Genomic DNA, 23,911 nt, shown 5'->3' on the forward strand with positions numbered 1-23,911 from the left:
TTTTTGCAGCATTAACAGTTTAAGAGAAATCAAAAGGATATATGTGTGTAACTATACATAAACAAGTTTTAAAAAAAACCCACTTACTCTCCTCATTGGTGAAGGTAGAGGATCAATTTCCATTGCCTCCATCCTTGCAAGAAAGGTCAAAGTATGACATTGTAATAAAAATAACATTTTCATTAAAAAGACTGAAATCATGTTAGATTCTAATGTTTAATTTGACTAGTAATGGAAAAGCATAATACATAATGCATAAGACACAAAAGTATTTAGGACTTATTCCAAAACTCACTAGCAGTAAGAAAAATCTATTCACCGATTCTGAGCTTTGGTTAAGACATTTACAGAGTAAGTTATTTTATGATTAGCATTGTTATTCTTCTATTTGTCTGAATAAATATGCATATTTATGTATTTTTCATTTGTATCCACAACAAGGGCACTCTGAATCTCTGGGTTTTTTTGTAGAAAAGGAAGTCACAATCAAAGGTATAGAAATATTTTAGCTTGAGCAAGCTGTATATTCAATTTACTTAAAATTAAATGGGCCTTACTGGAGTGGCTCATCCCATCCATCCTGTGACCACTACAGTGTACATATAGATGTCTGTACAATAAATTTAGTTTTTCTCTATGGCAAATGGAGAGTGTCTCACTAATCTATCTATCTATGCATTCATCTATCTAGCTATTCATCCAGAAGTTCTTTGGAAGAAGGTGCATCATGCCTTAGATCTCTTTCCAGTAACCACCGTCCATACAACTGTAATGTACACTTGAATAGATAAGACTTTCCTCAGTTCATTCATATTTGAACAGTTTGCAAAAACAAATCACACAAAAAAATCAAAAAATATTTTAAATTCACTACAAAAAGGTTACTTTCTGTGTAAAATATTAGTTAAGGTTTTCATTGAAAATGAACAAGTTTGTACCCACGTTTCAGAAGTGGAAGGACGACTCGAATGAAGAGAATATGAAGAATAAACATTCTGTTTTCTTGAAGGAACTGAAGTCATTAAGAAATTTATTATTAGAACACAGCTATGTCCAGTGACAGGTATTCCATAGTTAATATTTTAAACCAACACTTCTTACTGGAAGGATTTCTGCTCATACTGGAAAATGGCAGTGGTGTAGTGTTTTCAGGAGGTTTCATACTAAAGGGGAAAAAAGAAACAACAGATATAAACTGAAGGCTGGTTTGATTAGTTAACATGCCTAACTGGTCAATAAAGTAAAAAATCAAAGCATTTATCCATCAGTAGCAGGTTTTAACATGACACTATTTGCCATGAAGCAAAGAATTTATTTGGTAAATCTATGAACTTGATCTTTACATCATAATACTTGCAGTGCTCATTATATACTCAACAATATCAAATTTAGCACAATATTATGGCAGAGTACTTTAGAGGACAACAGATGTTAAAATAGAACTATTAATTATAGCTAAGCACAAAATTCATTTCACGAAATTATACATTTACCAAGCGTTAAGAAATCTAGTTATCAAATGAAATGTTGGCATTTTCATGCTATTCAACAGTAATTTCACACAACTGGTACCTTTGGCAAGAATCATAAACAGGAGGATTATGTTTACTAGGCAAGCAAAAAGAGGCCCTAGGACACTTCTCTCTAGGTAGAACTCAAAAAAAAATCTAAAATTCAGTAAGAACTCTGTAATTGATATAACCAAGATGCTATTCATTTGAGATGAAGACTAGAAAATGGAGGCATAAAATGAATAAAAATATATAAATTGCAATAATCCACCACATACAGAGTTTCCTTTATACTGGGTTTTTCTTTCTGTTACATTACACCAAGCAGCCTGAGAGAGCAAAATACAGAATTATGTGCGTTTAAGAGTCAAGGGAAAGTCTGTACTAAAAAAAAAAAACACAGAAAAGGAATAAAGATCAATTAAACATCAAATCTGTGCAACTAAGATGCTGGTTTCATGAACTGGCTTATTAAGGAGATTTAAATAACAATTTAGCTTTATGTTGGAAATAAGTAAGATGAAAAGATGAAGGTATATCAGTCATTGAGCAGAGGGATAAGGATGAGTGACCTCTTGGCTACCACTTTGAAACATTTGAGAAAAGAGAGTAATTCAAGATGAGAGAAGAATTTAATTTTTACTAGAAATAGAAACAATGAGAAGCATGCTACAAAACTCTGGTAACTTTATAAATGGGCTAAGATACCAGGAAAGGCATCATAGCATTTTCCAGGCTGATGCTATAAAGTCTATTGCAAAATACACAAACATGGTTATGTAACTGCAAATAAAAAGTTAAAACTGAATATCTATATGACAGACTTTATTAAAAATTTATTTTTACAGTTAATTACAGAGTTGTATTGTAAAATAAAAGGATTCCTTCCTGACAGGATAGATTATTGTGAATAAAACTAATCTGATGTCAAAAATCACTATACATTTATTTCTGTAAAAACACACAAGGAAGGCAAACAAAACGTGAATTTTTATTCCTTTATAAATTAAAATTACTGTTGTCTGATTACATTTACTTTTTCTACATTAAACTTCTTACCATTGTAACTGTTGAATTTGTTGCGTTACTTTCTTGAGAGACTCTTCCAGCTTTGCTATCTGTGTGATAATCAGAGATTTAAACAAAGTCTGTTTCTGTGATATACAGCTTCATTTTCATCCAGCTAGTATTCAAAAGTGTTGAAAGGCTGCTTTCTATTGGTTTTAACATTAAGACATCACTGCAATTCCAGATTTATTGGAGCTGTTATGGCTGTGTTATGGAACCGTTAAACAGTCAGTCTGGAAGAGATATGCTTCTTTTTGGCAGTTAAAGACTTTGTTTGATTACCTTTTCTTAAGTATGCTGGTAATACTGGATAAATGAATACTAGGAAAAGTGCTTAAAACCAGTTTTCTTTTGCTTCCTATTTTTCATATCTGATATAAAAGCTTTGTTATGATTAATACAGAGTTATCTGAAAAAGCTACCAATAAATGTACAAAACACATTGTTCCCATATTTCTCATTTCAGATTCAAAATGTATTCAGCTCACTTCAGTATCTATTTGTAGTAAGCCTAAGTGAAAAGTTTCTTCTACTCCGTTAAAAGACACAACCAGAAATATCTCCATTTAAAATGTTATGAGCTGGCAAAATGGAAGAATATTAAGGTCAACAAGACTAGGTCAGCTCCCTAGTATGTGCATTTTTTACAGTCTTTCATTATGTGAACATATATTATGTTTTATGAAGGATGTAAAAATTTACTGAATAGCCTCAATACTGCATCTATGTTTTATCCCTGATTTCCATTAGGTGACCTTAATCCTTCACCCTGTTCATGTTTTGATTTGAAAGCAAATTATGACTTTGCTTGTTAATTTTTCATGCTTCTCAAACTATTATTTGAATCCTTTAATAAAATTACCTGATTTATAAAATGATACTGTTTGTGGGAGATACTATGCTCTTTTTGCAGACGAAAACCTCTGCAAAACAGATTACAGAAAAAATGTAATTTATGTAAGATCTGGTTTTTGGTATTCTGGTTTTTTACTTCTTTCCTAATGAGAGCTAGGTTTGATTAAGAAAGGAACCAGTCAGGAAGAATGTACTTTACCCTGTTGTTCTGTAGGACTGGGTAATTTTAAGACCAAAGTACCTTAAAGAACATGAGTAACTCTCTGATTTTCAGTATTTTGGGATCCTAGCATAGCAGGACAACTAGACCTGCCAGGAACACGGACAGCAAGTGGCCACCACCACCTGCACCCTAATACCTGCACAACCCACAGAAATAAGAAAGCAGTTTAATGAAGACCATGAGACCTTGTTGGTTGACAGTAATAAGGATGACAAACTAGAAATAAGGAAAGGGACCTGCAACAAGACTGCCAAGCATGAGCAGCTGGAATGGTGTTTAATACAACCGGCCTCTCCTGACCCTGATCCAACGCAAGCAGTTTTAACATACTAACAATACACAGAATGGGAGAAATAACAACAAACCCACCCAAAACAGTGTGCCATTGAAGCAGCAACCAATATATTTTCAACTGTTTTGGTACTGTCACCTGGACAACTTCCTTAGGTCAAGCAGCACCCCTGAATACTTCACAAACACTGCTGAGTGAATGTCTCAAGAGTAAACTTAAAAAATTACCATTACAAAGTATCAAAACTCTCCACAGATTCTTTGGAGATAACATCTCAATTTATGCTGAATTCTATTAAGATATTTGTTTTACTTTGTCTACAGGTTTCAGTTTTACCATCTGGAGTTGGTACAACGGATTAGAAGAGGGATGAAATCAGGATTACACCCTGGCCTGGCTTTGAAAGCAGAAGAACAGGACCCTAAAAGACCTACACACATTACACTATGAGTGATCCCAAAATGCATTCATGGAGAAGAAGGAAGAATGGGCCACAGAGTACTTAATTTTCCAAGCTTTCTATCTATGGCAATCATACCAGAAACTCTCCTCACACATGAAATGGCAGCTGGGCAGCTACATTATCTTCTTCTGTCATTTCATACATGGGGCACCCACTTATAGGTCAAGTCACCAATACTGCCAAGTAGCTTTAAGCAACATCCCATGTCCTTAGAAATAAAAGAAAAATCCAACAATCTAATCAAATATTTAGAAGCAGCTGAAAAATGAAAAAGGAATCTGCCTTCCAACCTACAAAGGAAGAAGCACAGTCACAAATGCAGTACCTGCTCTCCACAGAGTAATTAATTCTGTCTTTCACACTCAGCTATCCCAAATTCAGGGTATTAGCCCTTAGTGTTGTTCCCCATTGCTCAAGCTTCTCATTTATTTTGTCAGCCCTTCTTTTCATCTGGGCTTATCTTCTAGGACCCCTCTCCCCACCTCTTCCACATTCCCCTCCATACAGCGAACTGGTTTCTTCCCTCCCTGTCCTTTGATTCTCCATGTAATCTTAACCAGTTTACAACCAGAATATTTTATTAGAAACAGTAACCAGAATTAATAGTCCTCACAGACTTTAAACAATTAAAAATAGGTATTTATAAAGACAGTAATGAGTCAATCCTGATAAATTATTCTAAGAATTCCCATAATAGATTACTATCATTTCTAAAAATAACCCAAAGTAACAAGGCAAATATAAACAAAACCCTAGAAAATTGCAATTAGAGTTACCTTTTGTTTGTGGTATTTTAATAAACGCTTATGAAATCTTTCTTGAAATTCTGAAACCTAAAAATAAATACAGTTATTATATCAAGCTTCGCATAATTACATTTATGCACCTCAGCAAAGAAGTGATGGAAAATAACTACTTCACAGTATTCAAAGTTTTCTGTCTTTTATAGGCAGTTAACACATCTTTTTAAATCTTCTTCAAAAAAAATCCCAAACTATTCTAAGTTATTATCACTGATAGAAAAAGTCTTATGAAGTGAAGTTAATTTAATCCAATATGACCTACAGTAGAGCTGGTAGATTTATTTCACTGAAGTTATATTTTAACACTAAGTTCAATAAAAAGGTAAAGACATTAGAAAGCCAGTTTAGCTGCAGTGTTTCTTATTCATCAGTGCTAAGCAAACACATAAAATTAATGGCAACATAAAAAGTAATCTGTCTTACTGGCAATTATAATATGCCTTGTAAAAATACCCTGTTAATTAAAAAATAATTGTTAGACACACTGTCTGGTGATGTGTAAGCACTTCTTGTGTCCACATGAGGATCATAAACCATGACAAGTTAAAAGTAAAAATGACAAGGTAGGCAAGACAAGAGCTTGAGGAACAAATTACCACAGGCAGTAACTTCTAATAAATCTTCCTTATCACATGTAAGAAAACTACCAGAAAATCTGTAGGAATTGAGACACCCAAGAAGAAACACTCTGAGAGTATAAACCCATAGAAGACTATCCAAATTAAATGGTTAATTTTATTCCCTGGGGAAGGACCTGGGAGGTTCCCACTAAATACTCAGCAAAGGATCAGTGTGTCTTTGGAAGAACTGATGGAAGAAATGTTCACTTAGAAAACGATGGCTCTGAGCTGTCTCCCTAACTCAGAAATGAGTTATTGGGTCTGGGAGAAACCTGAATTTGTCAGTTTAGTGTTCAGTACCACTCAAAAAGTAAATCAGATCTTACCAGTAGTTTAAAATTGAATTGGGGACATCATCATTCCCCTTTAAAAAATGTATGTTCCTATATCCTGAGTCTGCTTAACATCTAAGAAGGGACAGAGTAGGTCTGAAAACAGTTCAGATTAATCAGAGGTATGCAAGAACTTCAGTAAAAGAATGACCACATAGAATATGAATCTTCACGGCTGAAAAAAAGACAGTTGAAGAAGGGCTGCATCAACAGTCTAAAACTAATGATTAGCACAGACATAGTGCATGAGAATGGATATTTTTTCCTCCTGAATCAAATTCAAGAGTAAGAAATGAAACTAACAGGTTAAAAGCTGAAAAATAAAATAATCATTGTGCAGTGAACAACCTGTGAACCTCCCTTCCACAATATGTGACAGATGCTAAAATTCAGGAAACCACCTGACAATTATGTGGGGAAAAATATCCACCAAAGCTTCTGAATGCAGAAGACCAATCCCACTTTGAGAAATCTCTGACACAAGTTGCTGAAAGCTGGGAGGCTCTTCTGAAGATGTATCACTACATCCAGCCTTGCTCTCATCCTTTCCTAGCACCCACCAAAGTGACAAGATATTAGATTAGATAAGAGATTAGAGAAATTGCTCTTACATCTTTTGATATTGGGACAAGTTCTGAACATACCTCAATGCCTTCACTACACTTCAATATGTTCCCAACGGGTTATCTCGGGCTACAGAAAACCCACCTCAGCCAGGAGAGATTGAGCCCCTTTTTCCTTCCTTTGGCACACTATGGAAGTTTGTATTCCCTATGTGATTGGAGGTGTGCAGGTTCCCTGCATTTGTTCAGTTTATACAGCAATTCCTGATCCTGCTGTTAAAAAGTGGGTTTGGAAGGACAGAGGAAGAGTTCACATTTACCTTGTGTACCTTCTGCATCTGAGGAGGAGCCCTGCTCAGGAAAGGGGCCAAGCTCAGCTTTGGAAAAGTCTGTAAAGCCTGGGGTAGAGCAAATATGAATCCATGACCACTGTTGGAGGACACAGGTGATATCCCTTGGCTTCTTGTTCTGCTGGATCAGGAAGCTCACTCAAAGGTCAGCAAGTCCCAGCCTAAGGAGATGAGAACAGCCAATGAAGGCTGCAGCCAGGCCCAGGGACAGTGTACTGCTGGAGTGGCTGAAACTGCTGCTGAAATGCACAGGGAGAGGGATAAGGACACAGAGTCCCAAAGCCAAGCTGAAGAGATGCAGAAAATGGGGAGGAAAAGGGAGTTCATATGCACTCATTTAACCCAGACAGCTACTGAAGTTCTTGACTAGAAACTAAGCCTGACAAAAGAAATCCTATCTGGAATTCACAGAAAGTATGGGGAAAATGACCTTGGAATCATTTACTGCATCTACCTGGGAAAAAAAAAGAGTTGTGTTTTGATTAAAAAAAATAAATTAGAAAGAAGAGAGAGCACAGTCAGTTCAGGACTGTATCCAGCTCAGTTTTCACTGTGTAACTTTTTATTGCTGTAATTAAGGCACACTATCTGGGCACGTTTAAGCCTGTGGAAGATCTAATTTTTCACTGCATAGCATTGAAAGTGATTTTACACCATTAAAATAACCAGACTAGTGGTCCTTAGAGAGAGTTTGAAAACATAAGCAGTGACCATAATGAATAATTTATGTCTCCTTAAGAACTCAGAAACTGTGGAATTAAGGAAGTAAAGATGGTAATGGCCATACATTCATTTTCAAGCATTCACTCATTCACTTTTCCCATTCACATAAAAATCAGTAGGGGTTGCTGATTATTTTATAGAGTAAAAAAATTTAAAGGCAGATTCACCTGTGATATTTCTTTTGAATATTTCTTGCTTAACACATCTATTGGCTTGAACAGTGACTGAATATCAGGACTTGTCTATGAAGAAATGAAAATATACCAAGGTTAGCATTTTTATTAGCAAGTCATATTAAATAAAGTCTTTTGTAAAGTGTTTCTTAAATTGACTGATGAATATAAATAAAAAAAAATTGACAGATTAGAGAAGGATAATGCAGAAATTGAAAATAAGCCTAGTTTTCTTTAATGGCCTTATCAACCATCTGGAAAGCATTGGGATTTTGTTAAATGTATTACCCACATATATACTTATAGTGATTAAGAGAGTACCAGGGTGCAGAGGACATTCAAGGAGGGTGCTGTGGCCCTTGGAACAGGTATTGCATTCACACCAACAGCCACGTTTCTGGCAGCCCCTTTCCAGGCTTTTTGGTTCTCACCATTCCCAGCCACATGAGATGCATCCTACAATCAGTTTTGTTTCAAAGTCCTTTTTCAGAATAGTTTAGTTCCAATGCTGACTGGGATCCCTTTGTCTCTCCCTGCCCATTGGGCAGCAGAATATTATCCCAGAATAAGGAAAGAGCCTTAATGTAACTGTTGAATTTTTAAAATATTTTATGACTTGTATCTTTTAATCAGAGCTGTGCATGCTTTAGGAAAAGTGCTCTTCCTGGCTTTCCCCAGCTACTAATTCTTGCAGAACTCACAGAAGGTAAGTAATTGTATTTGAGACTTCCTCTGCAATTTTGAATTTGGTTGACATCAGCTAAAGATTCAAAAATTTCCAACTGACAGATGGAGAAACGTAGACAGACAGCACAGTTAATCTACCTATGGTATTTCAGTAAAGAAAATAAAAGCAATACAATAATATTCCATCTTGAAAACTTAAGATATTAATAAAAATATATTCAGCTTCTTTAAATGACATGCATTCATAGGAACCAAGCTCTTGCAATGTATTTAGGGTTCTATCAAAGCAATGATCTTGGTTTAAGTACCTATCAGATTTGAAAAAAATAAAACCCAACCAGCTTCATACTGATATAAAAACTCTTTCAAATAAAGATTTGTGTAACACTGTTTATATTTTATCTGCTGCATGGAGGAGTAGCAGATGCTCCTTTGATATTCTGAAATACTGAACAGCCAGAATCTGATTTATTGTAACACTTAACCATCCTCTGAGGAAAAGCAAGTGGGGATCATGAGGCACAGAAGGAAGACATAAAGGCAACAAGAATGCATTACTGTAAAGATGAGAATATTTAATGTGTACATGTTGATTACCCCAACATACAATTTAATTAGGACCTCTAACACATTTATAGCACCTCCTCTCATTGGGAATTCTTCCATAGCATCAAGCTCATAAAGCTCACCAGGTATATTTCCACTCAGGTTCCTGAATTATAGAGCCATGACTGTTTTATATGCATCTTTAATTATCATTCCAATCATTTTATCTGTTCTTAATCAAGGATAAGCAATCATCATTAATGTCTTTTTTAAAGAATATGGTAATTTGCTTCCTTCCAGCCCTCCAGAGCAGTGGCAGGTTCTAATGAAACATCTAATATTTTTGTTAGTAACCCAATCATTGCATTTTTAAATTCCTTCTGTGCTTTTGAAGTAAATTATCAAGTTCTGCTGAAATGGTGCAATTTAAGACTGATGTAACTTAAAAATTAACATTGTTTGGAGCAAGGTATTGAACAAGATGACCTCCAGAGGTCCTCAACAACTTAAATGATTCTTTGGCTGAAATTATTAACAATGTTTGCAGCATGAATACGTTGATATTGAAAGCATATTAAAATATGCCCTTTAGAATTTTTATGAAGGGCTTTCTGATTTCTTTCATATTTGATTACTGTGTGCATTGTTCCTATGTATTATAATTGCATTTTGTTGTTTAGTTGCAATTTTTTTTAGTAGCATTGTCTTCTTCGATGTGCAAGACTCCTAGGAAGCCTTCATGTTAGCTGTATTGAATTTTATTAAATGTTTTTAGTGTTTCTCTTTTATCCTTATAAGGCATTGGCTCGTAGGTAGGCATCAGTCTACAAAAATATAAATGTTTTCACAACCTATTTATGAAATCAGCTAAAGAGAAGATTGCTCCTGGGAGAAATGCAAAATTAAAGATTCCTAATGATTAACCAAGAAAGGGAATTAAAAGCTCTTAATTCTCCAGTGAGCAACAAAAATTCCCAACAATATTTCAAACCCTTTCTTAATCAGACAGCCACAAGGAAAATAGTTAAGCTTAAGAGAAAATGGGGAAAAACCTAATCCACTTCAAAACACTGCTGAGCTATCAGGCAGGCTTTCAGTCCGTTACAAGAAATAATTCATTACAGCTCATTTTCTGTGATGTACAAATGCCAAAATCAATAAACATTTTTCCACATTTTGAAAGTAGTCACTGATGTTACACAGTAACCAGCCATATTTCTTGAGTTTAGAATTATTTACAGTCTAGCAGTACCTGAAAACCAAAGTTTCCATAGGCTTTAATTTACAGGAATACTAACAACAAAAAATAGAGCTGTCTAGTGCCTAAGTGTCTTAGTTTAGCAACCTATTACCAGTAAATATTCATGTCACAGTTGGCAAAAACAAAAAAGGAAGCATTTTTTAATGCAAATATTTTAGCTGTTAAGCAAAGCACAGATTAATGTAATGCAACAAAACTAAACCTTGATTTACCTCTTTTGAAAGGACTAAGGTACGACAAGCCCTCCTACAGACCAGACATTCACCTTTTTTGCCTGTAAGGTAAAGACACATTTAAAATATAGATAAAACTGAATATATATTGAATACATTGTACATATAATGTGATGCCTAAACCTCTGGAGCTTGTGGAAGAAATCTGCAGGTTACACAAGAAATATGAATAAACATGAATAAAGAATTTCATTCTATAACCATTGCACTGAATTGTGCAGGAAAAATGTGTGTGAATGTCATCAGGTCTTACTCCTGTAAATAAGTATTCATGTAAATGATTTTATGAATATCATTAGTGTCACAGAATGCAGGTGACTTTTAGTTCCCTTGATTTAAATAGGACTGCTTGCCTGGTTTAATTAAATGTATGCCTAAGTGCACTAATGACTTACAGTCAATCTGATATATGGCGTTTTAGACTGGGGCACAGTTGGGTTGTCCCAACAAAATATATGAAACCCAAATGTCAAGAAATTAGTAATTTTGCCTTTTGAATTCCTCCAGTGAGAAAACAATAAAATCAGTTTTAAAAACTTTATGGCTTTTAAGCTCTTTCTCTGCAAACATATTAGAAAATATCTATAGCAAATGCACATTATTTCAATATTTATAATTTATATTTGTACTAGCTACTGCCGTTCTGAAGATTCTAAAGATTGGTGTTTATAAACATCTTTAAATACATTTTAAGTCTCATTACTACTGAATTCACAGCAAAAAGATATATAATCCCTCATGTATTTTTCTGCTAAACAAAATTAAAAGCAGAGAGGAAAGATGTTGTTCATCTTCTAGGGGCCTGCAAGCTGCATGTTATGATCCTCTATCCTCAATAGCACCCCGTGAAAACATCTAGTCAAAAGCTTTTAGTTCTGGAATAAGATTGATCATTTCTTCTGTTTGCCCTTACAAAAACCAAGCTTCACATGAGTCCCAGAATATGACTCTGGAATTGTACATAACACAAGAGCTTCAAAACATCACCTCCAATCTTCCCACATGCTGCTGAACGTATTCAGGAACAGTAAGGAGCCTCAAAATTTATTAAAACTACTTCCAAAACCTACCCTAAACAAATCCTCCGTTTTTTCAATTGCTCTTTCACTAAGAAAAAAACGTTGTTTTTCCAAAATTTTCCAGAACAAAAAGGCATCTATTTGTGGGGTGTTTTTTTTACAAAATCATGGATCATAAGCATCCAGAATCCAGTTTTGTTAAAGCCTCCATCGCGTGTGCCCAAGGCTTGCTCTCAAAGTCACATCCACCTGGAGGTGGACACAGTTTTACTGTTCAAAGCGAATCAACAGCAAGGCCTGGAAAGGCTTATCAGTAGCATTCTTAAAAGTGCTCAGGGTTTTCTTTTTTTCCACAGCGGGTGAGAAATAGCAATGTTTGAGGTGGATGCGTGCACGGCAGCACAGCCCGCCCCGCCGGGCGCGCCCCAGCAGCCATTATTACCTTTCTGCAGGCAAACCTCACAGAAAACGTGGCCGCAGCTGGTGAGGCAGAACCGCGGCGTGGGGGTGCGGGGTTCGCACATGCAGGAGTTGCAGAAGATGGGCACGGCCATGGGGCAGCGGGGCAGGACGGCCCGGCGGCAGCCCGGGGCTGGGGCAGAGCCGCTCGTCCTCAGGCCGAGCCCCGCGGGGGCGTCCCCGCCGTGTGCTGCCCGCTGGGGCGGCCCTGAGGGCAGCGCGGCCCGCGCCCCTCCCGGTGCGGGGCCTCAGGGTGGCAGAGCTTGGTCCTCACACACACCGCAATAAAATTTGTTTTTTCTGGCCTCTCACTACCAAAGTGGAGCGGTGCCGGCACAGACGATGCGCTGAGAGATTCGCTGTCCCCACACGCGGGGAACAGAGCTGCACCCACAGGCCTCCGGGCAGGGGCTTCAGCAGGAGCCCCGCCCTGCTCGCTCCTCTCGGGTCAGCAGATGGAGGGGAAAAAAAGAAAAGCAGAGAAAATAATTGTGGATTTCACTCTTTTAAGTGCAAGAATCCAGGAAATTTGTTAATTCACTAACACAGGTTTGTGGCATCTTCTGTTGTGGAAAAAGAGCAAAACAAGGAGATTTGATGTTCATTTCTTAGACAAAAAAAGACCCCATCGCTTGCTAGTGTCCCGTGATGAAAATTTTAGGCAGAAAGTCCCCTACAGACTTAGTTGCAGTGCAGGCTGTAGCTCTGGGTATGACAGAGCCACAAACTGCAGAGGAAGCTTTTAATTTCACAAAGATTTCTGCCCTCAGAGTGCTTCCCAAAAGAGCTGTGAGTCGCCTTCTATTTTATGGAGTTAATTAAAAATCTTGAAGGAGACTGAAAACATTTCCTAAAAGCAAAGATGATGATGATAATCTGATGATGATGATGGTGATGATTATTGTTAATAATAGTACCATTAGTAGTAGTAAAGAGCTAAGCAATCACAAGTTTTATTCAAGATGCCCAAGTCTCTGTGCTGAGTCTGTACTCTTTGACTATAGACCTAATTAATATGGTGAAACATGATGAGCTCTTTTATGAATTCTGAAACGTTGCTTGTCCTGGATTACCAGCTGGAGTGTATTGTAAGTGAAATGAGTTATGTTTGTCACTGGGATGTGGTTAGGAGCCTTACACTAAACATCAACTAAAGTCTGAGCCACAGCCTTGTCACAACACTCTATTACCTTCTTCTTGGACTTCATATACCATATGGTTTTAACACATATTTCCTTCTTACCCACCACCAGAGATGTTATTACAAGACATGTTCTGAGTGAGTGCTCTATGGAAGTGAATTTAATAACACTTACTTACTGATCATTCCAAGTGGCACCTCTGAAGTATCCAAATTTTTAAATATAGGACACAATGCAGTGAGTAGCTTTATGAGATTTTATTTGGATTGATTTGGTCCCTGGAACATTGCTTTTTGTCTCTACTTTATATCAATTTTATTGATTCTCGCCTACTACAAGCTGTCTTTTACCTCCCATGCTGGAAATATAAGTAGACTTCAAGGAAAATGTCATTTCCTTGCTAAAGAAAACAACAGGTGGGAAGATAGAAAAAAGAAAGAAAGCCATGCCTTTAGAACAATAATTGGTCTATAGATATTTCACCTTTCACTACCTTTTAAACCAGCAAAGGGTCTGAAAAGATGGGTAGGAAAACAAACCACAATATTCCGCTATCACAGTGCTCTAGAAACTTCAACTTCCATGTCTTTGTATGTAATCACCTCCAACTCCTTCTACTGCTGCTGCTTTGTCAAACTAATTATCTGGAATTTTAACCACAGCCTTTGACTTGTCATTGTATGAAACTGTAGTTATACTGCTATTTGTACATTAACTAGCTAAATTAGGGCATAAAGGTATATGCAACCAAGCTGCAATAAGTAAAATGGAAATAAGTCAAAACCTGGTAATTTCTGTAGGCAGTCATATTAAAGTTGCTAAATAATTAAAATTATAAAAATTCTCAACATGGAAGCATTTAGTGCAGGAATGAATTAAAATAAAATTGGCATTGTTTACCAAGAAACAAAATAATTTGGGTTTCTCTGGCATATTTCATAAGGACTGTAATTTACATAAACAACTGTGGGAGGCATCTGGTCATCATCAATTGTACAACCTAATGTTAAAGGCTTTTCTGAAAGAAAAAGTAAGTATAATTCCAAATTGCTTGTCTGGGTCTCTCTCTTCTATGATAATTGCTGCCACCACTGATCAGTTCAAACTCTGAATGTTTTACAAGAAAGCATTCACAATTATATTTAGGTGTTACACATACGTATATTGAGTTCAAGACACTCTCACCCAATTAAACACCACAGGGGATGTAATTATTTCTCTGTTTACTATCTGAATCCTAGTCAGACTGAAGTGCTGAACTGTTCATGGTAGTGCCAAATAAGATTACTCAGCAAGCAGAGTAATTTAAAATCTTAGGAAACTTTATTTTAGATTTGTATTTTAGATTTAACCTAAATTAAGCATTCTTCGCTAGGTACTGAACTTAAATTCTGCCTTAGTCGCTGACTCCTTCTATATTTAGCTTTACATCCATAGATGGGGAAAGAAAATGATAAAAGATGGGATTCAAGGAGCAAAACGTGAGGGCGTGCCAGAGGTTGTGACCTAGCTGGAGAAACCAGAGTTAGAGCAGAAGATGAGAGAATGTTGAGAGTTCTATACAAGCAATTTTCTCATAGGTGCAGGGTTTCTTTGGATGTTCAGTGTTACATGGTGTGCAACTTTGGAATCTGTGCATTGACTTCATAGAACTTAAACAAGCTTCTTAGATATGAAGAAATCTCTGAGAGATTTGATTTGCCAGATTCCAACAGAGATGAGGATTAATGTTTGTGCTATAGCCCACCACAAAATATTGCTGTTGGTTTCTTCGCTTGTTTTCCGAAATTTTTCTTCACGCTCCTAGAGAATAAAGGAAAAGCATAATTATAACCTTTTGCCATCTGTATGTTTCATGGTAACCAGAAAGGCATCCCTCTTCTGCATAGTGGTGAACAAAAACATTTTTCCACGTAGATAAAAGTGAAGGTTTGTACTTATCTCTATGGTGGATATCTGCACAAATCAAAACTGAGAAGCAGGCACACTGCATCCTGAATCAGGAAGGTAAACAAAGCTTCCCTTGTTCACAGAAGATGCATTGTGCTAATAATGTTCCATCAGTACAGATTTTAACCAGTTTAGGTTTACAGTCACTTCCATACTGCTGTCAAGAACCCTTTTGCAGCCAAATTTTTGGGTTTGGGTAACGAGTTGATACATTTCAAACTGGGTAACGAGTTGATACATTTCGCAGTCTATCTGCGTGCATATAGAAAGCAATTGGTTGTACACTTGTTTGAATGTACACTTCATGGGGATATATGAATGTACACTCAGTCATTTCCTTCCCCACTCAATGGAGTTTGTGCGCCCAGGGCAGTGTGGAAACAACAGCATCACCCACAATGGTACCTGCCACCAGCTTGGCTGCTGTGGCAGAGTCTGACCAAGAAAACTCTGCTTGGAAAATCCTGCTTTAAAATAACACCTGCTGCTAGAAAATGACACCTGTTGCTACAAGCATGAGTCCACAGTGATTAATTAGTTTTATATAACCACTTAAAAATATTTTGCAAGGTAATAGAGACTATTTTGGTTAAATAGCTATAGATTTTTATGACTTAGTTAAAAACACCCCTGCAATTGGATAATAAACCTCACAATACTTCATAAATCAATAAGCCTATGTACAATATTTTTTAACATTTACATTAGGGGACATACATACTCTTTCATACTCTTGCTCTCTGGTTACATGATGAATTTGCTCAATTAGATGCTCTAGTCTGATATTAACTTCATTCACTTTGTCTTTGGCTTGAATAGCAGATTCATCCAAAAAATGTTCTCCAACTCTGATGTCCAAGTGGATGCGCTGCAAAAAGAAAAAAATGTTCTCATTAATGTATCTTCTGCTTTTTCAAAGTTCCTTAGAATAAAAACGAAACTATGGAAAATTTCCCCTTAAGATCATTTCAGGAAAAAGTTTTAATCGTTTATAAAAATTAGAATTCCTCCTAAATTTGGAATCAGGTGGAAAATTTGAAGGGTTTCTTAATTTTATTTTAAAATTAGTTATAAAAATTTACAATCTTCACTAATGTTAGGGCATTATTTTATGCTAGTATTGGTTCAACTGCCATTAAAATGTTGCCTTTGCCAAAAATGGTTTTAAAAAAAAAGACTGCTTATTATATTTCACTTTTCATCCTGATATTGCAGAAATTACTATTTTTAATGGTACTGTTGGAGGCTTTTTACAAATGCACTTCTAGGTTCCCTCACATAACTTTTCTTCACATTATTTATCCAAGTTGGAATATCTCCCAATATCCTCCAGGCTGCTGTATGATCTATAGCAAAAATGCCTCAAGCCAGCTAAGCAATAGAACCACAGAAAGAAGAGAGAAGAGTGGAACTTGCAATGTTATGCAACTTATTTTGGCATTCATGAAAAATTCTACTAAAACTAGTGGGGAAACTTCTCCTAGAAGCCAGTTAATGCCTAAGAGAAAATAAGAAGGTTTTAGCCAAACAAATAATCTTCTAAACCCTAGAAGCTGATATTAACATAGTAGAAGTTAGGTCTGCTCAGAGAGCAGCCATAAATGAAGAGTGTATTTTCTTTCAGTTGTCTTGAAGTTACCTAACTGTATAGGTAGAAATCCATCTCACAACCTTGTGGTCCATTAATTTCTTTATTTTTGTTTGAAAGAGTTCAGATAACCATCTGATCCTTACAAAGAACAGTTAAAGATTTATCTTTGCTAAAGAATGTTTTTTCCTTTTGTGACCTTTATTCCTCCAGATATAATTAAAAAGGACAGTATTTTCCTTTTTTATTTCTGTGTTCTCAAACAAACGTTATTTAATATTTGTGATATTAATGTTCTCCTTCCCTGCATATCTTGGCTTCTTTTATATAGGGTGGTCAGAACTCTACATGGTGCATGTATCATGTAAAATAATGCTAATACACCCCCATTTATTCCAGATAAAATCACCTGCACATCCTCAGAATCACATTCATGGTGTGTAGTTAACTGTGACCAACCAAAGCCTTATCCCCCTTACTCTCTCAAGTTGATAAGCGCCACAATTATTTTTTTTATGATTAGAGCTAATTGCTTTTGCAATGTATATGATTAAATTTCCATTAATTTCTATCAATCAGCCTATAAGAACACCTTGTTATTCCAGTGTAATAATCTTACTCCAGTATTGTTATTTCTGTGTTATCTACACGTTTCTGATAGTGCACAGCTAGGATGAGATTTAGCTTACCTTAACTAATTTAGAAGATGTTTATATTTAGCTGGTTATTTAACTCTTTTGCTGTCAGCTGAAGAGAACAAGCCCCAAAACCACTCTAGAGAGTAATTCTCCTCTGGTTTTGGGAAGCAGCAAATCGATAAAATTTCAAAACAGCATTTATAAATTTTGTTTTGCTGCAATAAAAAAAAAATTTAGAGCCATGCTGTCACCTCTGATGGCTTTTTTTCCCCCCACAAATCTGCATTAAAACCAACTTTGCTGGGAGTAGACAATAACAAATATGCTGACATATTTTTCATTTGAATATCTTTCAAAAGCTAAAATGTTACATTTTCATTGGCAATCCAATCTAAGTTAGTGAATACATGGAATATCTTTATGTCAAATGCTTGTGTTAGTCAATCTTACATATTTGTCTTTTTGATTCAAATTAGTTTGTTCTTAATGATCAGAATCTTTCACATTCAAAGCACATTGCAAACATTAAATCTCTCTATCCTTAGTCCTGCCTCTTGAATGCTGACACTTTTTACATATGAGAACAGTCTTTTTGTCTTTTTAGCTGCATAATTCTATGTTTGCTTTCTTTAATCACTAAAAACATTGAATTATCTGCTAGAAGTTAGACCAACTTCCAATCCAGTTTGAAATCTCTGCTATTGGTAATGATTTGTACTGTTACAACGAAGAGTATTTAGGAAATACACCTACCAGTTTACTTCCTGCAATCACTGCAAATCTTGTGGAGTTAGACTGGAAACAGATTATATGCTCCCCAGAGATGTAGGATGTAAATGTAAAGGTCCCTTGTGGCCCATACAGTTTTGACAGCAGTACCTGCAATTTAGATATATGCATTAGGTTTGTAATTTATACCAGTAAAAAAATCAAAAACCAGTACTGTGAATTGAATGCAAAAAGGAATCAGTTAAGCTGCTGACATGATTAAATTTATCCAAATTTCAGAACACATTTAGAGAAAACAAAACAATCTTAGCTCACAGTGAACATGAAAACATTACAGAATTTTGCAATCTACAAAAGCCAATGCTCTCTAAAGCATTCAAAGTCTGAAAACTGACACCTTGCCTAGGCAGGGAAATAAGTTGTCCACTGCTGGAAAAGCTCAGACCTCAGGCAGCTGCTCTTGCCTGAGGGCTACGTGCAGCCTTGGTGACCTTGACTTTGGGTTTTGTTTATTATCAGCACTCCTTTCGGATGCTCAAGTGGATTCTGTACCATCTTCATTAGGGAATTTTGGGGTTTTCTTTTCCATTTAACTTGTTTTCTCAGTTGTCACTAATTCTCCTTATGGACACTGTTTCGCAAATCTGGTAGTAATTCAAAAATTGTCCATACACATATTTATAAACTATTATAATTATTTTTACTTTTCATCTTTCAGCATCAAAATGCTGAACTAGCGGGTAGACTGTAGAATTACTTCTTCCTCAGAAGTGTCTTTTATTTTTAGATAGTGCTGCCTGCCAGTGCCAGAAGTCGTCATAAATCATAGAGAAACATTCATAAAGCATTTTTACCTCACCAGTAGGGCTCGTGACAGTCACAAACATTCCCAAACCAGGAGCAGATTCAAGAAAGTCATGTATATGTAAATCCCAGCGTTGTACTTTGTAATTCCCTGAATAAAAACAGAGATAAATCTGTTAAGTAAAACATAGCTTAACATTAAACATCCTTGACACTTTTTCAGGAAAAATAAAAATATATATGTATTTAATGTGTTTGTGATTAATATTGTTCAGGGGTACTTCATAGCAGAGTCAAATGCAATAAATTTTTACTACAGTAGAAAATGTTCTAAAGTACTACAAAAAAGGGTTAATTAACAAGAAAAACTTCCTAATTACTCCTAATGCTCTGGGAAGATTAGCCTCTAGAAGGCACACTGAGACCTCCAAAAGCTCAAGTTACATTATATGAATTGTCTTTCACACTTAAAACATTATTTTTAAAAAAATTAATTTCTATTATTTTTACTATCCCCTTGAAATCTTACATTTACCGTCTTGTAGATTAATTTAATGCGCTTCTCGTATCAGAGGAGAAATGAAACTTTAGTACATTGTGAATTGTCTCTTTTCAGAGCAGCACTTATCAAAAAAGTAACTCTGCCATTCATAAGGGGAAAACCATGTTACAGAAATGCTGATATGAGTGAGTACATCAGTCAGAACATGCAGAAGCACACATGGAAGCAGCAGTCCCACAGCTGTAGAATTAAAAAATTCTTTTTCTCTGTTTAGTCAGTAAAGCACTCTGACAATCTGCATTTCTTTGTGTGATGGATACACACAATGTTTAAGGACTTTAAACCTAATCCCTGCTGCAGGGAGTTATTTTCAGAGTGTCCTTTTCTGTTTTTTTACTATATTCATCAGTCACAGAAATTGCTGTTACATTTCCAGTTATCTTTGTTACTGCCTGGGTTAGATCATCATAAAGCATTGACAGGTACCTACCAACTACCAAGGTGTCACTGGGAATATCTTCAATTATGCATTTCTCTTCTCTTTCTCCAATGTGAAAATACAAAGCGAGTGAAAAAGAAATCCAAAAGTTCATAAGAAATCCTATTAATTTGCTTTTCATGTTTTTTATGTATCCCTGCTGTACTGCTTTTGAAGATAGTTACATACAAATGCCTGTAGTCCTGTGGTTGTTCCTTGTTAGCTGCTTATCAGAGTATTTTTGAGAGAGAAAAAAACCTGTGAGAAAAGGCAGCTGGTGGTTACACATTTATAAATAACTACATCATGTTCTGGAGAATGAGATAACATGGAAAAGACACCTTTAAAATTCTTTCTTCTTTCCCAGCATCTAGATTAAAATTTATTTTATATACTTAGAAGAGCATGGAACTGAAAGGGACTTTCAGGTGCTTGAGATTAGTTCCCTAGATTACTGTAGGCAACTACATTGGCTACCTCTTTCCATAAACTGCTATATTTTCAACTTAGATGAAGTTATTATTTCCCATCAATTCTGGGTGATTATTCCAGAGCTTCACCCCTCCTTTATTAAGCAAACTTTTCATTTCCATCCTAAATCATTGTACAAATGTAGGCACCTGATCAAAACCCACAGGCACTACATGAAAGAACTACAAAGAAGTCAAAAGAACTTGAATAATCAAATAAACCATTAAATAATCAAATAACATTAGTGAATATGATATTGCAGGGAAAAATAACAACATTGACACTTTGAGAACAAGATTTTTTTTAATATGGGAATGACTATTTCTTAGATATTTCCTAATACATTATCTGAATAAAGTTATAGTATAAATCAAAGAGTGATTGAGGTTCTTATCTTTATTCTTTGTACTAATGTCAACCAATGCGTATGTCTGATGACAAACTCATTTATCACTTAAATGTTCCTTGTCCTATAAGTGGAGATCACTCTGTCTGAATGGTCATTTCCAGCAGGGAGGACCCACCTCTGGGATAATTTCCAGTCGAGAGGACCCATCTTTCCTCATAAAATTTATGTTATCCCAATTGCACAAGAGCACACTTTTTTCTTGTGTCAAGGAAGAAGGTGCACAACCCTTCATCTTCAATATCTGTAACCTAAATAAAAATTTTGGGGTAAACTCCTGCTGGATTATTTGACATCTGCAGAAGGAGGACTGATTTGTGTTTATTACCCTTCACTGCACCTGCCATCTATGAAGTTGTCTCAATAAAGGAATGCCTGTGTAACACTGGCACAGGCTTAGGACTATCCTGGGTTCACTCCATTTCACAGCTTGGAGTATCTTCATGGAAGTTGTAGCACAAGTATTAGTTCACCTCCAAAAATCACCCATCAGCATCCCCGTATTTAAAGGTTGTCAGATGAAGAGAACCGATTCCTTACACATTACTGCTTTGACTCCATATGGATAGAGGGATAAAAATTGCATCTCATGGCTGTTGATCCTTAGGAATGTCAGGGGGGATGTTAGGACTCCTTTACTACTTCAGCACTTATCCATCAGAAATAATTTTAGATTATACAGGATATCATCATAATATTGGACTTTTGCCCCTCTACCACAGGAGATGTTGACTGTCATGCACCTGCTTAAATTCCCATGCCATACTCATACCTGCAGGAAATATTGGTTTGTCTGCAGGTTGTGAGCTACTTGACCTATCATCTTTTTAGCTTTTTGTTGAGTACTTGTGGCTTCTAAAGTTCTGAGTTCCAGTGGTAGAACACAAGATGTACAAGGTGACACCATTTTATCCTTCCCTCTGCCCAGACCCGTTGGAAGAGACACATTTCTTCTGTACTTTTGGCTAGTAAATGCTGGCTAGTACTTCTGTACTTTTGGCTAGTAAATGTCCAGTAGGGCTGCTGGACTTCAAGCAAACAAAAATAATTTAGTCTCCAAGTAATCAGGTTGTTGTGCAGCATACTGAAAGCTTTCTTTTGTCTCAGGTGTTCAGAGTTCTCTAAATTTGTCTCAGGCATTCTGGAAAAATGCTGTAATTTGTCTCAGGCATTCAGAGTTCTGTAAATTGTCACAGACAGAACTTCTGCATACTGCAAAAAATCCCATTGAACAACAAACATCTGGCTGATACCAGAATTGCTGTATTGAGTGTTAGATTTATTTCTTGGGAGTGTTAAATATTGTCATGGATTAGTCTGAGTTACTTTATTATGTTGGATCATTCATGACAGATCAGTTATTCCCAACATACTTCATTTACCTGGGACTGGGCTTGAATAGCATCAGATACTCTCAGATCTTTTGTTTTCACACTTATTCCATTATAGGAATTTATTTTCGTGTTGATTATTTTGTAGGACCACAATTTAATTCTGTGGTGACTTTTTTGTTGCTACCCTTTACCATTAACCACATCTTTCATTCTGCAAGAACATCTGCCAAGGCATCAAAGCTGATTCTTTCTGTGAGCTATTCTTGAAAAGAATTGTCTTTACAAATCCATTTCAAGGTTTTTCCAAAGTGCTTTCTGAGATAAGCTTAACCCAGGAATTAATTTGCCTATTTCCTTCCCTAAATCTCGTGTACTTCGGACCTCAGCATCTTGGCTGCCAACCATCTGTAACATGAGATACAAGGGGAAAAGAAGGAAGAGCTTCTCTGTGTTTCTTCCTGGTCCCAAAATCTTTAAGGGAATTCCAAGGGTGCTGAAGCTACAAAGTCCTAACAATATCTGTGCAGGGATAATGTACCTCACTAATCAGTTTAATAGATAAATACTATCAGAAATGTGCTCCATCACTAGGATGTATTTCATTCACTGTATCCACAGTCTTGCCAAGTAATGGCTCCATCCCTGTGGTTTGCAAACGAAATACCTGGAATTTTATTTATGGCCAAGCAATGCACAGAGGCATCCTTAATACCAAGGTCTCCTGAATTTACAGCTTGCAAAAAAGCCCATATCCAGGTAATTGGCTGCATAGGAAACTTCTGTTCTTGAAGGACGATGCAGTGAATATTCATATATGTAAACACCCTAAAATAGTAAAGTTACATATCACTGACTGGAGTTTTCTGGGGTGTGCTGGTTACATATTCTCTTTCTACTCCTTGTCCTTATCTCATCCTTTCTCCTTCAGTGTCCTTTGGAAAACTTTTGTCTCCAAGAGTTTGAGCAAACATTGGGACTCCTCCACTCAAATTAAATTTTGTAGGACTGAAATCCAAGTTTCAGGTCATGTTTGTTAATACAAATGCAGGTATTCTTTTACTGGGTCTGGGCCTTTATTTATTCTGGGCATGTGAAGAAGAAAAACTGTAGTGTTTAGAGAATTTCCAAGAAAGTATCTCAAAGATATGGGTGGGTTTTGAGTTTGGTTTTCCTAAGGCATAATTTAGAATTGCATTTGATATCTGCCCTAAAACTTTATTGAGCTTAATTTGTCTCTTGACTATCAATTTGAAATAAGTTCCTACACTCAGAATATTTAAATATATACTACAATATATGCTTATGTTTTCTGATATGATGATAAATGTGTAGACAGGAAGTAAATAAGTGTAACAGAAAGCACAGAATTGTTAAAACTAGTATAAAAAGAAGAAAGAAAAATACTAACCATTAACTAAACACAGAATAGTGTCGTAATGCTACTCCCATTATAGAGTGGAAATAGAGGAAACTTAAAAAAATAGTAAGTGTGCAATTTTGTAATTGAACAATTTGACTAAGTGAGCAATTTTGAACAGACAACAGTGGGAATCTGAAGAATGAAAGAGCAGAAATTCCTACACTTAGTTCTAACAATTGTGTATTTATCAGCATTTGCAGGAGCAGTGAAGTCTAGTCTGGTAAAAGTTTCAGATTTATTTGTATCTTTGCAAGATATCTCTCCTGGA

General features: G+C 36.0%; 2 protein-coding genes across 2 annotated transcripts in view; both read right to left on the reverse strand.

Annotated features, from left to right (window-relative positions):
- Positions 1 to 12,276, reverse strand: part of RNF212 (ring finger protein 212) — a 71,127-nt gene extending 58,851 nt beyond the window's left edge. Inside the window, exons 1-8 of the mRNA XM_030947409.1 lie at positions 12,165 to 12,276; positions 10,683 to 10,744; positions 7,971 to 8,045; positions 5,189 to 5,245; positions 2,571 to 2,629; positions 1,102 to 1,163; positions 943 to 1,012; positions 88 to 133 (exon numbers count right to left, since the gene is read on the reverse strand). Coding sequence (XP_030803269.1) covers positions 88 to 133; positions 943 to 1,012; positions 1,102 to 1,163; positions 2,571 to 2,629; positions 5,189 to 5,245; positions 7,971 to 8,045; positions 10,683 to 10,744; positions 12,165 to 12,276 — 543 coding nt within the window. The remainder of the gene's footprint in view (positions 1 to 87; positions 134 to 942; positions 1,013 to 1,101; positions 1,164 to 2,570; positions 2,630 to 5,188; positions 5,246 to 7,970; positions 8,046 to 10,682; positions 10,745 to 12,164) is intronic.
- A 2,694-nt stretch (positions 12,277 to 14,970) lies between these two features.
- On the reverse strand, positions 14,971 to 20,177 carry LOC115903495 (transmembrane emp24 domain-containing protein 11-like). The gene is made up of 5 exons (XM_030948025.1): positions 20,025 to 20,177; positions 19,083 to 19,183; positions 18,253 to 18,378; positions 15,995 to 16,141; positions 14,971 to 15,126 (listed from the first exon to the last, which is right to left on the reverse strand). The coding sequence occupies exons 1-5, from the start codon at positions 20,152 to 20,154 to the stop codon at positions 14,977 to 14,979; spliced, it is 654 nt and encodes a 217-aa protein (XP_030803885.1). The 5' UTR covers positions 20,155 to 20,177; the 3' UTR covers positions 14,971 to 14,976.
- Positions 20,178 to 23,911: the final 3,734 nt, after the last annotated feature.

Source organism: Camarhynchus parvulus, chromosome 4 (genome assembly GCF_901933205.1).
Source record: "Camarhynchus parvulus chromosome 4, STF_HiC, whole genome shotgun sequence".
In the NCBI taxonomy this organism is placed as follows: domain Eukaryota; kingdom Metazoa; phylum Chordata; class Aves; order Passeriformes; family Thraupidae; genus Camarhynchus; species Camarhynchus parvulus.

Bases quoted from the DNA above. Each gene is read 5' to 3' on its own strand.
- LOC115903495 (XM_030948025.1), bottom strand. From the start codon at position 20,154: ATGAAAAGCAAATTAATAGGATTTCTTATGAACTTTTGGATTTCTTTT. The intron at 19,184-20,024 runs GTAGGTACCTGT...GTTTTTATTCAG, and splicing joins CAGTGACACCTTGGTAGTTG to GGAATTACAAAGTACAACGC. The intron at 16,142-18,252 runs GTAGGTGTATTT...TTCTTTTTGCAG, and splicing joins TGATTGCAGGAAGTAAACTG to CGCATCCACTTGGACATCAG.